Source organism: Hemicordylus capensis, chromosome 2, assembly GCF_027244095.1.
Source record: "Hemicordylus capensis ecotype Gifberg chromosome 2, rHemCap1.1.pri, whole genome shotgun sequence".
Taxonomy (NCBI): domain Eukaryota; kingdom Metazoa; phylum Chordata; class Lepidosauria; order Squamata; family Cordylidae; genus Hemicordylus; species Hemicordylus capensis.
In genome coordinates this window covers 109714271-109727900 of record NC_069658.1, presented here as the reverse complement: position 1 = coordinate 109727900, position 13630 = coordinate 109714271, and the positions used below count along the sequence as shown (strand labels likewise).

The 13630-nt window shown below is 40.7% G+C and overlaps 1 protein-coding gene across 10 annotated transcripts in view; it reads left to right on the top strand.

Moving 5' to 3' along the window:
• The window catches only part of LOC128344340 (histone-arginine methyltransferase CARM1-like), a 124364-nt gene that overhangs the window by 77843 nt on the left and 32891 nt on the right, over positions 1 to 13630 (top strand). For all 10 annotated transcript variants that reach the window (XR_008315803.1, XM_053294268.1, XM_053294264.1 and 7 more), the window contains 2 exons: positions 177 to 354; positions 3064 to 3154. Coding sequence is in view for 9 of the 10 variants with exons in the window: in XM_053294268.1 (XP_053150243.1) it covers positions 177 to 354; positions 3064 to 3154 (269 nt within the window). In the remaining variant the exon portion in view is untranslated. The remainder of the gene's footprint in view (positions 1 to 176; positions 355 to 3063; positions 3155 to 13630) is intronic.

The following is a 13630-nucleotide window of genomic DNA, read 5'->3' as shown; positions in this document are numbered from 1 at the left end:
CTTGGTGGTTCTTTTGGAAGCTTTGTAAGGAACTTAAAACTACAAAATGATCTTTAAATATTTTCATTTCAGGCTTCTGCAGATTTACTGAATCCACTTGCTTGATTAACCTCTCCCACTATTTATGGATCAAAGAAACTAATAACATTTGGTTTTTCCACTTCCTCACGTTACAGATTCTAGTACGGAGTAACAATCTTTCTGATAAGATCACCGTTCTGTCAGGAAAAATTGAGGAAATCTCCCTACCTGAGAATGTAGATGTAATTGTTTCTGAACCAATGGGCTATATGCTGTTCAATGAGAGGATGCTGGAAAGTTACCTCCATTCCAAGAAGTGGCTGAAGTCAAATGGTGAGTTTATATGTTTGCCAGCATCTCACTAGAAAATTGATAACCAGCAAAAAAAGGGTCCATCAAATTGGATCATAAGGTCCTTGGTATACAGCTAGCTCGAGTCTCAGATTCCTTATGAGGGTCCTTCCATATTGCTTTTCATGCTGTGCCTTATTATCTACAACAATCCCAATGCAATAAAAACAGCAAATGATGTGTCTCACCCAACATTCCTGTCTGCACTTTTGTGTTCAAACATCACTATATCTTGGACTCTCTTGTCAGACAGAAGTCCAATCACAGAACAAGTAATTATAATTGAATTTTCCAATACTAGGAGATGGTTTAGATGCAGTGGTGGCTGGTCAGTAAGGGCAGGAGGGACAGGCCCTTCTCCCCAGACAAAAACAAACAATCTAAAACAAGGATCAGACTTACCGGCAGCCAGGAAAACCTTCGGGTCACAGAGCTTCTTCCAGCCCCTCCTGCCCTGCCTGTAACTTCTTATTTTGGTCTTACTGGCTGGAACAGCTGCTACTCAAGCTGCTCCAGCCAATCTGATTCCTAGGGGGCACCTCCTGGCACTGTCCCAAGGAAGAACTAAAATAATGGGTTAAAATGCACTTCCTGGTTGCTTCAGGGAGTATATTTTTAATACAGCTTTCCCTTCTTTCTTGAGGCAGTGCCAGGAGGACCCCCCTGGGAATCAGATTGGCTGGAGCAGCTGTTTCAGCCAATAAGACCAAAAGAGGAAGTTGCAGGCAGGGGAGGGTCTGGGGGAAACTCCCTACTCGGAAGGATTTTCTGGCTGCCTGTAAGTCTGATCTTTTTCTGGCTTGTTTGTTTGGTGTGAGGTGGGGGGATGCAATCCCTGCTTTCTCCCTTCTGCCTGCTTCTTGCCCCATCTTCTTCCCTCCCACCCCACAAAACTTTGCTGTTTTCTACTTTTGCCCCTGCTTTTCTGCTTTCCCCCCTCTTTCTGTTTTCCTCAATGATGGCAGGCTTGGGTAAATACTCAAGCCCGCTGCCGTGAAGGAAGTGGTGGGCGGGGGCATAGACTTCTGCCTCTGGGACCAGGTTTCCCCTACTCCTCCTGTACCAATAATCATCAGCCACTACTGTTTAGGTACAAACCTCTTATTCCAGCATTGCTAAGATGGTTTATCCATAAAGCAACATTGGTCACTGGTGGTGTTAAGTATTGGGAATGATGTGATCGAATAATATTGCAAACCATTAAGTATGTGTTTAACTTAGGATGTTTTCTCTGCAGAACACCTATTTAGAGTGCTTTGGAGAAAATGTGTGGACATTTATGACTTTGTTTTCTAAAAATGAAACTGTACAGTATAAATTGAGAGAGAATTCAGTGCAGTGAAGAAAAGGAAGTCTGGCATATAGTTGTTCAGTGTCTGTCATGTCTTCCTCTGTGCCTAGCAAACATCACTTTGTGCCTGAAATGTTCAGGTGTGTCAGCTCCTAGTCTGTCCAAGTTGGGGTGTTTTGTTGCTTTAAAAGTTAATGTTCCTTATTTAAAGTCAAAGTTCTTAATTTCTGTGCTTCAAATTCCAGTCCTAATTTATTGGCAAGGCAGGTTATGCAAATGTTGACTCTCATTTCCTGATCTGTGCAGGCGGGGGAATATATTTGGTTAAGGAGGATTGATTTCTGTTTACCACACACTTTCAATCTTTTAGGGTTTTTTTAATTGTAAGATTGCTATCCTGAACCAACTTACTCTGAATTAATACTGAATTCAGTGTACTTGGGAGTAAAGAGTTTTAGGATTTCAGTCCATATCTGGAACATGCTTTTCAACAGCGTTGTCTTATGACAATGCTTCTCCCCATCTCAAACTGTCTTCTGCAAAAATGGAAGAATTCTTCTAGCTAACTAACACTGGATTATTCAAGTTGATGTATAATTCCCTATTTATTTTTTGCATCTTCTTTGCATGCTAGTTCATCTTTGCATTCCCAGGTCCTCCGGTTATAATCAATTCATTTTTTTAAATGTACTTGTCTGAACTCTTCTTGATACACAAAACACCCAATTAACTTTCATAGTTATTGGGTTAAACCTTTATTTTAATGGAAGTGTGGATGAGTGAATTCCGTGTCTTATTCTCTTGGTAGCATTAGTCTGTAATGTGTTCATTCTTGTAAGTTTTACATTATATTGTCTATGAAAGGGGTAGAAGGTTTGTAAAATGCTTTGCAGTCTTTTGAAATCCCATGTTATATGCATAGTAGTGTTGCCAGTTGTTTAATATTACGGTACCAGCCTTGAAGATTACCTTCAGTTAAACAGTTGATGGACTGTTAGTGATAATGTGTTACAATTATATGTTGAATCTGTAGATAGTTGTTAAGAAATGTTATCCTGTTCTTCCAGCTGTGGGGAATGAACTGGAATAAAAGATTCCTTTTGATTTAAGGAAGAAATTATTTAAATGCCTAATCCAAATGTGTTAAAAACTTTTAAGGCTTTATCAGCTCATGGCAGCGTTTCTGAATTACCATCTTAAGTGTTTTATTGTTGCTGATGGACTTACTGAAATGTGAGCAGGAATTAAAGCATAAATTATTATCCACTGTGGAATTATGAAGGGTAAACTGTTTGAGATAGAGAGTGGATAAAGCTTACTGGCTGTTTCCAACAAATGTTTAAGTAGGGCTACGTAGAAGATTTGAACATTGCTACTGTATATTATCTTTTGTTCACTAGGAATGATGTTTCCAACATTTAGTGACATTCATTTGGCTCCTTTTTCCGATGAACAGCTCTACATGGAACACTACTCCAGAGCCAATTTTTGGTAATGAATATTTCAATATTTTTTTTAAAAAAAGAAAATGTCTTTTGCTTGGCAACTAAACAGAGGTCCCTAAATGAAACTGCTTCTTGGAATCATGATTCAGTGGTGATTTGTCCTTGTCCAAAGAGAGTGGGGCAACGTTTTCATTTTCTAACCCCATTGTTTTGCTTCTGCAGCTGTGTCACTTAGGGCTGATTCATGTGGCGATGTTGCTTGTGCAGTGATTACAGTTATGCAGTAGCCTTGTAGTCTGATGCGTACCTCATGTTGTGGCTTTCCATTTGATGTTCTCTTCATTATAGACAGGCAGTACCTGTCTACAAAAGGATTGATTGCACATGACAATATTATCATGTGTAAATAGGTTAGCTAGTCATGTCATAGTACTGTGTAAGCATCTTCAAAGCAGAGAACTTGGTGTGATTTAAGGAAATAGTTTTGTAGTGTGTTCAAATGCCAGTAAGAGTGGAGATGTGGATTCAGTATGTATATTCATTTGGCACCTGACTGACAGTTCTAAGTCAAACACTTCAGAATGAGCCAAGAGAATATGCCTTTAATAGTACTGTGGGTATTGATGATCCAGTAGAACTGCGTGTTACTTTTGTGTCCTAATACAATGCACTCTTCTTTTAATTGAATCACATGCTACAGAGGTGAGTTCTAACAATGAAAATGAGTTTCAGGGTTTAATCCTGACTTAAATTAATGACTGAACTAATGCAGTAGCATTACTATACTGTATTTGTCCCAGAATTCAATGTGGCTTGTCAATAGTCACAGGATGACTTACTCTTAACAACTAGATAACTAAGAATTAAGCCAGTGAATTTAAAGAATAACAACCACAGCAAGATCTAAAGGTGGAACTGAATATTATAAGAGACAGGTTTTCATCCAATGGCACAAAGATGTAAGGAATTTTTTCTGGCAAGGCAAAAAACCAAGGATAAACTTTAAAAACCTAACAGATGATAGGAAGAGAGGAGGATTTGCACTACCAAACTTTAAGTTATATTTTGAAGCGATATGCCTAACCTGGATAAAAGAATGGATTACATTAAAAAATCCAAGATTGTTGGATTTGGAAGGATTTGATTTAAGATTCGGGTGGCATGCATATTTATTTTATGACAAAGTAAAAGTAAATAAAGAATTTCTAAATCATTATGTTAGAAAAAGTCTATATATGGTATGGATGAAAAACAAATTTTTGTTAGAAGCAAAAATCCCACTTTGGGTATCCCCACTGGAAGTTATATCTAGAAAACAGAAAAATATGCAGCAGTCCTGGCCCAACTATCGACAATTGCTTGTCGGTGTAAAATACGAACTGAAAAAGTTAGAACATATGCAGGATTGGAATATCTCTTGGTTCCAATACCATCAAATTAATTCTTTATTTAAACAAGACTGTAAAAAGGGTCTTAACCAACTAAAGTCAGAATTCGAACTACAGTTGTGCGATAAGGAAGAAAAACTCATATCCAGGATGTATGGCCTATTACTACTGGAAGATACAAGAATGGAGGTAGTAAAAACCTCAATGATTAAATGGGCCCAGGACCTTGGTTATAACATTGACTTGGAAAAATGGGAAAAACTTTGGATAAAAGATATAAAATTTACTGCTTGCTCTAATCTAAAGGAAAATATTTTGAGAATGATGTACAGATGGCATTTTATGCCCAAAAAGCTGGCCGTAATCTACAAGAATATGTCAAATAAATGTTGGAAATGTAAGAAAGATGAGGGTTCCTATTTACATTTATGGTGGACATGCAATAAATTGAGAGGTTACTGGGACTTAATATATAACGAGCTTTTAAAAATATTTAAAATGACTTTTCCCAAGAGTCCAGAATCAATACTATTAGGTATTGATAACAATGCTCTACTGAGGAAATATTGGACCCTCTTCATGTACTTGACAGCGGCAACAAGACTGACATTTGCGCGCCAATGGAAAGACAGTCAATGCCCGTCTAAAGAGGATTGGATTCTTAAAGTACTAGAATTGGCAGAAATGGCGAAATTAACATCACTACTAAGAAATAAATTTGAAGAATTTAAAAAAGAATGGGACCCTCTTCTTGCCTATCTAAAAATACATCACAAAATGGATTTCTGTCAGGCTTTTGAGGGCTAACAACAAATGTTTCAAAAACACCCCAAAGCTGTTTTCTATATGAACTACTGGGGAGAGAATGTTTAATCTATAGGCAAGATCTGGTTATTGTTAACAACACTTGTTCCATTGATGAGATGGAAGTCTTTATTCTGTGTATTTGTGAGTGTTTATATTATTTGTGTTTGTTCTTTTGTGTTGTGAAAATTGAATAAAAAGTATAAAAGGAAAAAATATTATAAGAGACAGGGAGTCATTTCTACTCCAGGTCTCCCCCTCCTCTTCTTTCTTGTGATTTCTAGTTAATATAATGCACAATATGGTGACATTATACTGTATATCATCCCACCCCCTGCAAGTATAATGTGAGGTGGAATGAGGCCATGCATGGTGCAATGACCATGTGCTCTTCAAAATTAGGCATTACAGGGAATGTGGGTGGGGCAGTGGAGAGAGACACCGAATGGTGGCAGCTCCGTGTTTGTAATCTCTAGTTCCACCCTTTGGCTAGTAGAATTCAACAGGAATCTATGTGCATTTGTTGCCTAGAGTTTCTGTTCTTCAGTTTCCCATTTCTTGCACTTTGCTTTGCAATGGGAAAAATGTTACAGGACTTTAGTATATATTAAACTAAAAGGATCTGTAGAAAGTGATTTTAAATGAATTAAACTCGATTTAAGAAGTGGAACTAGGTTCCCTTTCAGCGGTTCCAAGTTCTTCTTCATTAGATCTACATCTGAGGCTATGAATGATGATCTTCCTATGGGGTTGTTTCATCAGACTCTAGAATTCTTTAATGAGATTATGATTTATGAAATTCCAGTCTTCGTTATTTTAAAATCTTACAGGAGGGTGGGCAGTTGTCATTATTACTCTGAACATTTGAATCATACCTAATATATTATATTCTGTCTCTGTGCACACTAGGTGCATTAATATGGCCAGCTCCTAGACTCTCTCTTTGTGTCTTATGCATTAAGCCAGAAGAATGGGAGAGTACAGACAAGCCAAGGGCCTGGAATAAAGTACATTTTTTGCAGACTCATTACAAGATACTTGTTCTGCAAATTTTGCAGGCTTTGGTGGTTCCATAATCACTTCCTACAGAATAGACAAGTCATGGGCAGTCATGGCCTGCTGGACTTGGGTGCCATCTGCACTACAGTATAAAGAGACATGGGCCACTGTTGAGCTGAATGTGCATCTGTCTGCTTCACTGTGTGGTTGGACTTTCAGAGTACAAAGATTACCTGTTGTTTTTATACTTGAAGCTGGTTTTGTTTACTGATAGATTTGCAAATCTTGCTTTTCATATGAACTGTCTTTATTTATCTTTATCTTTTATGTACCTAGTTCCTGTAATAACATAGATAAGCTGCAATGGAGGGGTGCCCAATGCTTGGTTATTTTTGTCTGTTACAGTTCTGTGTTCCATACAATCAATTAGGGATATGATAGGAGAAATTTTGGAGTCCGAATCATGTATGAAGCAAATTGGCTAGATTAGGACCAAATCAAACCTCTGTCCAGTTTGGGCCTGATCAGACTGATTTGACCTCTGAGCCCCTCTGCACCACTGAACCCATACTGTCTCTACTGTATTTACAAGGTGTGCAGGAGCATTGTCTTTGGTAAGTTCATTTTTCTCTCAGTGGTGAGGGAGCAGTGGCTTCCAGAACACCTGAGACTTCTAGAAGGTATGTTTTGTTTTGGTTTGTTTTCCCCCTGCAGTTGTAGGAAAGTTATGGATTATTTGGGGAATAAGGCCGGCAGTCTTATTGTAAGGCCAGCAGTGACTGAAAAGACTACAATTCCCAAGATACACTTGAACATCCCCCCTCTCCCTGAAGTGTAAGTTTGGGGCCCAGAAACACAAAGAAGGATTCTGAATTGAATTTGTGCTACTTTGCACATGCCTCCTAGCAGGCCAGGAGTTTGCTGTGCAGGGATAGTTTGAGCCTAATTAGCAGTCTGAAACAGAAGCACATGCTCATCAGAAGTATTCCTAGATTATATGTCACTGACCATGTCAAAGCATTGTACCTTCTTATGGCCTTTGGATCTTCATTTGTAGAAAATGTTGACTGTATAGCTAAGGGATTTACATAAAGATGAGAGAGACTACATCAGCTTGTTCATCTATGTTTATTACACTTCTATTGGTGTGTGTGGCAGGGGGCGGGGGGCAGGGGCATCTGCTTCCTTCCACTTGTAAGAAAAGTAAGATACATATATTGGTAACTGTAACTATTGGACTGTAACAAAATATGTATTTTATAAATGGAGGGGGAGCGGAATAAAATATTGAAAGCCTTTATTCCATTAGTTTTCAGAACACAACCCCTAATAATGATGCAGTCTATGTACCTATTTGCAAGGCCAACACTAGCTTTGGATAATTGTTAAGATACTTACTATAGTCCGAGAAAGACAAATGAAGTATCAGATTAAATTAGAGAACTTGTAGCTTTGCAGAATTCCTTCCCCCTGCCCCACCCCACAACTGGACGTTGCAAATTTATCCCCAGACCAGATGAACTTGACAAAGAAAATAAAAAGCTGAGGTTAGAGCAAGCTGTGAAAACCTCCTTAACTATCAGCTGTGAGAGCCCTGACTTCAGTTGATTGAAATGAATCTTCTGTAATCTCATCATGGATTCAGTACTGCGGTATTATAGGATTTGCAAACTTTTAGTCTGTTCAGAAGTTTAAAACAACTGTCAGCACATGCAGTCTAGAGATGTGTGGAACTGTATGCTGTTGGTGGGAAGGTGAGCAGCACAGAATAGAGTGATCATCTCTATTGAGGAGCATGTGCATAGTGTGTGGATGAGAGTATTGTATGTGAATAATGTGAAGGGTGACGTACATGTGAATGGAAGAGGGAAAAGAAATCTACAAATTGACATGGACCTCCACTTGTCTAGAACCTATTTCTGAACATGGTTTGTCCACATGCAGAAAATGGCAGGATTGACTAGGGCAGGAATGGTGTCTAACAATAGCAGAGGCCTCTGGCTTTGCAAAAAAGGTATGCTGAGACAGCCACATTCGTTATCTTAAAACTATTATTGTACTGCTTCCTAAGTGTTTTTACAGGGCAGTGGTTATTAAGAAAAATTATTTAGATTAATTTAGATTGTCTTCTCCAACAGGGCTATACGGTATTTCATGTGATGTGAAGAGTAGATTTAGAAGAAGATTACAATGCTGTAATTTTAAAATAAAGCTGTGATTTATAAAATAGGTATTCTAGAGTTTCATTAGTTTCAACTGGCTTCAGTCTTATTATTCAGTTTTACAGTTTGGGTGTTTGTTGATAAATGAAGGTTATAACGGCAAACCCTTCACACCCTTGCAAGAGGAGTTCCATTTACCACCGGCAAGTGCCTGGCAGTATATGCAATTGCAACATAGTATATCTGCACAATTCAGACCGGACGCCCCGGCAGCCCCAGCAACTCCGGATATATCAGTGCATGCCATTAAGATGTCCTTTCTCCCGAAACTGAATAAATACCTATATGCCTTTGTGCATGGAGACATGGACCCTGGATTGGATTTACTTAGGGACAAGTGGAACCTGGAACTTACAGATAAAATGTCACCAGCGCAATGGCAAGATATTTTGGGTAGGGTTAAATGCAGCTCAATAGATCTTAAATTATTATTATTATTATTATTATTATTACATTTATATCCCGCTCTTCCTCCAAGGAGCCCAGAGCGGTGTACTACATACTTGAGTTTCTATTTCACAACAACCCTGTGAAGTAGGTTAGGCTGAGAGAGAAGTGACTGGCCCAGAGCCCTCATAAAAGTATATAAATTGGATAAATGGTCAGAAATCTAGGACAACTTCCTTGAACTATTTTTAGAATAAAAACCACTCTGATCTACCCACATCTGCTGCTACAATGGTGTGTATCCCTTCTCCTCTTCCCTCTCTCCCCTTCTGCTCTCCTCCCTCTTTCTCTTTCCCTCTATCTATTTTTTTCCTTTCTCATCTCCCCTCAACCAGCGCTGACTCAGGAAGGGAAGGTTGTGCTCAGGGGCAGTTGTGGGGGATTGAGAAAGATGTTTGTAAAACACAAAATGTCCAAAAAAAAAATAAATTTTTAAAAAACCTGCTTTTGCTAAATATGTCAGTGTGACAGATCAGACCAGCTAGGAACTCCTGACCCTTGGAGAGACAAACAATAACCTCTAGAGGCAGAGCACTGGACACAACAGGAGGAGATGACTGCCCACATGAGAAGTGCCTCTATGGCTTTAATGAGAGCAGGTTGGTGGGACCAACAATCAGGGAATCAGGTGAAGTCCAGGTGGAACTCAAGAAAATGGGATGGAGGCCGTGGCCCATGTGGGTTTACATTGGAAGGACCCTGGGATGGGCCAAATCTGATGGCTAATTTGGCCATTTGGCTTGACCAGATGAGGAGCACAAGCTTGGTGTAGCTTCTTCTTCTGATATCCTAGACAGCTTCTAGTTGCACTTCCTCATTTGCCTTGACTAACAGCAAGTGTCACGAACTCACTCGACGGAAGACGCTGGCCAGTGATATATGATACAATAGCCAGTAGTTCAGGTTTCAGTTTTATTACTAAATAGGCAGGTTTAACAGTCTCACCAGGGATACAGAAGTGTGGAGTGAGAAGCCCAAATTCCAATCTCTCCGACAGAGGCTCAAGCTGATTTGACATGTTGTTTCCAGCAGTTGTTCAAGGCACAGGCTGCCTGATTTATAGTCAGCAGCCATGTGCATTTAATCAACACTCCACCTCCGCCAGCTGCCATAGATTCAATCTGGCACCTGCTGCCTCCTCGTGAGCCGATGACTCCTCCGTAATTCCCTCACCTGTTGCTGACGTTTTCCCTGTCTGCGTCCTTGAGGAGATGGTAGCCGTTCAAACTCTGGCTCAGATCCTGACCCTTCTCTCCAAAGGTCACCGGCCCTGCTGGCCCCTCCTGCGCCAAACACTTGCCCTGGCCTGTCTCAGTTATTTCCCCATTCACATCACTGGCCCACTCCTCCTCGGGTGCCTCCCCACCTTCTAGTAAGTTGCCTGCCCCCCACTCCTCTCCAGTGTCCTCGAGTGGGGGCATGACAGCAAGCAGAGGTGGAAAGGAGACGCAAGTCTTTGACCTCCTAGGAAGAATTGCCTGGGTGTTTTCCGGACTGCAAGGTTTAGCACTGGAGGAAGTGGTGTAAGATCTCATGACTTTGTACCATCGTATTCAAAGCGTAAATAAAGGAAATAAACCTATTATTGCATAGTTCGCAGTGAAACTGGGGCCATTCATATTCCCATGTTCAATGAAGTTTGGCCATGGCTTCTTAAGGTCTTTCCCGGCTTTCCCTTCCCCCTTAAAAATTTTCTTCTTCTTCATGAATTTGTGCAAGATCCCTGTGGAGATTCAAAACTTCTAAGGGGAATAGATTTTGTAAAGGTGTTCACTTCCCCTGCTGTCAGCTTTGTGCTAGATCATCAAGGGGGGAAATGATCTTTAAGAATAATAATAATAATAATAAAAAGCCTGGTTAAAAAGACTGAGAGGCAGAAACCAATCAACATTGACTAAAATCCAACTGGAAATAACATTAATAGATGAAGGGGCTGAGCAAAAGCAGATAAAAAAAGCAATAGCAAATGAAATGAAAGGAGCTACCACTGGTAGCATTGCACAAGAACACTGAGAAAGACGGAAGGAAAGAGAAATAAATAAATAAATTTGTTAAGGCTGATTACAAAGACTAAGAGGCAGAGATTAAATAATATTTGAAAGAAGAATAGAAGTCCAAAATACAATGAGACAGACTCATGCAACTAACCAGAATACTTTGTTGTATCAGTGGGGCCGGCACTGTGGGGAAAAGGGAGCAACCCAGCAAACTGTTCTCAACACGAGGAAAATCAGCTGCTATTTTATCACATACATACACCGCTGTAAACCTGAAATGTCAAGATAAGATCCAAACACAGGCTGTGGCTGTGCGAACAGGACCTTGCTGTTCCTGTATGCAAGCCAGTGCTCATACGACCACACACCAAGCCTATATGCAGTGAAGCAAGTGTAAGTTGGCATCCGGAAAGGCTCCTGGAGTTTCCGAGAGATGCACCTCCTGGGGGCTATAGAACCAATTAACAGAAGACGGTCCCAGTGAAAAACAAGGATAGTGTCAAGACCCAGAAAGAACAGACTCAGGGGTGAAGTAACCACTTGAAGGGCGATCCCAAGTGCGATGAGATAGCAAAAGGCAAGGACTGGGGGTACAGTAACGCCTTGAATCACCTTTAAGCTTTGTGATGTTGTGTGGTTTATTAAAGGTACCTTTTGTGTTGAGCAGCATTTTTGTGTCCCAGCTTTGCTTTCAGTGCTCCCCATGCAATCTGGCCATGCTCCCAACCCCTTTGACATAGAGCTTCCCCCATGAGGGGAAGATGATGTCACAGCCAGGTAGGTGGTAGTACCCTTGTAATATAACTTGGTTGGTATGTACAACTGGGAAGCTCCGTAGCAACATTTCAATTTAATCCAGTGTTCTTAAAATCCTGGCCTATGTTAGAAGTTACTACCTACAGAAGATAATAGAGATCAGGGCTGCAGTGAGGTAACCCGGGGCAAAATATATTCTCCTTTTGCCTCCTCCATTGCTAACAATAGTTATAGTACATTGGGGATCTTCTTCAGCCTTGTGAGGTCCAGAACAATTTTCCCTCTGCCCCCCTGATAGAAGTAATATTTGAAGCAGTGAAATTGGGGTTGAATATTTCAGCGGTTATAGGACTTTGGAATGACTTGTAAAACATAACACATAATTATTTGCAGTTTTGTTGTATGAAACAGAAATCATAAATATCCAGCTAGGGTCTTTTGAGGCCATTTGTGGAAGTTTGGTTTTAAAGACATGGAAGTGGGCTCAGACAGATTGTGAGAACTGCTTCACACATGAAAACGTGATATCACTACAAAGTAAGGTGGGGGGGGGGGAACCCTCCACCATCATCTTTGATATATGGTGTGTGTTTGACCTACAGTGTCTCCTGCATTTAGCTAAAGAATGTCGAACTGCCAGTGCTTTTGTGTAGGCATATCAGGTGTGTTGACTGTGGAAAAGTAGACTGGGCAGTGCTTCCATACTGTGCTTTGTTCTTGTACTCTGAATTCTTATCATTCAACTCACTCCATTTAATTCTCTTATATCCTTAGTTGGGCAGTGTAAGTGTGCAGTGCAATCCTGTGTGCACAGCTACGGTTCTTACTACACCGAGGGGTGGTTGTTACACTGGGGGATAGGGTTGCTACACTGGCAGCAATTTGCTGAATTTATTCAAGGGCACCCATCCGCCAAATACACCCATTTCTTGCTCTAGGAATCATATTTTGTCACCAACTTTGCCATCCCCTCCCCAGTGTAGCCAGGTTATTCATTTAAGCAAGTGCTCCGAAAAGGAATATGTGGTTTGGATTCATAACAATTGTGTAATGAAATGGGGGGGGGGAATAATTTGATACATGTAATAAAACATACCAAATTTTGGTCACATTTAAAATGAAGTCACAGGTCTTATTTCAAACAATATTAGAAGCTGTAGGCTAGCTACTAAATATGTCAGGAGTTATAACTTCCTTAGTCCCCTCAAAAGCTCTGGCTCCAGCCCTGGCAGGGGACCCATTCAGTCCTAGCAGCTTTGAGAAGTCTGTGTTCACTAAGCACAAGCTGCCCAGTGGAGCCAGGGCTGAATGGGGTCACAGGCCAGGTCTGGAGCCAGAGCTTTTGAGGAGACTAAGGACTTACTTTTTGGGCAGCTTCCACTCCCACCAGCCAGCCATTCGCATAGTGGCACCTTTTTGAACAGACTTTTGGGAAGAAGTCCAGCGCCCCGTATTCTTCCTTCATGTGTGGCGGCATCAGGAATCCCTTCATCTCCCCCACAAGTGGTCAAGACATTTAGAGGAGCTGGTGTGCTGGCCCTTTAAGCAAAGTCTAGAGCAGCATGCACTCTGCTCTATTTGGCTCTTTCCACTTGAATTTGTCAGGCAGGCAGCCATTCTGAGACTGGAAGGGGAGAAGAGGAGGCAGGAGAGTTACAGGTACTGGATGGGCGCTGCATGACTAGTCAGTAGCATGTTGGGAAAACATCTTGAGATTGCAGTTAACAAGCAACTGAACGTGAGTCAAGAGTGTGATGCAGCTGCAAAAAAGGCAAATGGGATTCTAAGCTGCATTAAGAGAATCTCTTTTCTTTTGTTCCCTCTCTCCCTTTCTCTTGACTGTCTGTCTGTCTCCATGTATGGACATTTGGCAGGGAAGTTGTGCTAGAATAATTTAGATGCTCTACAA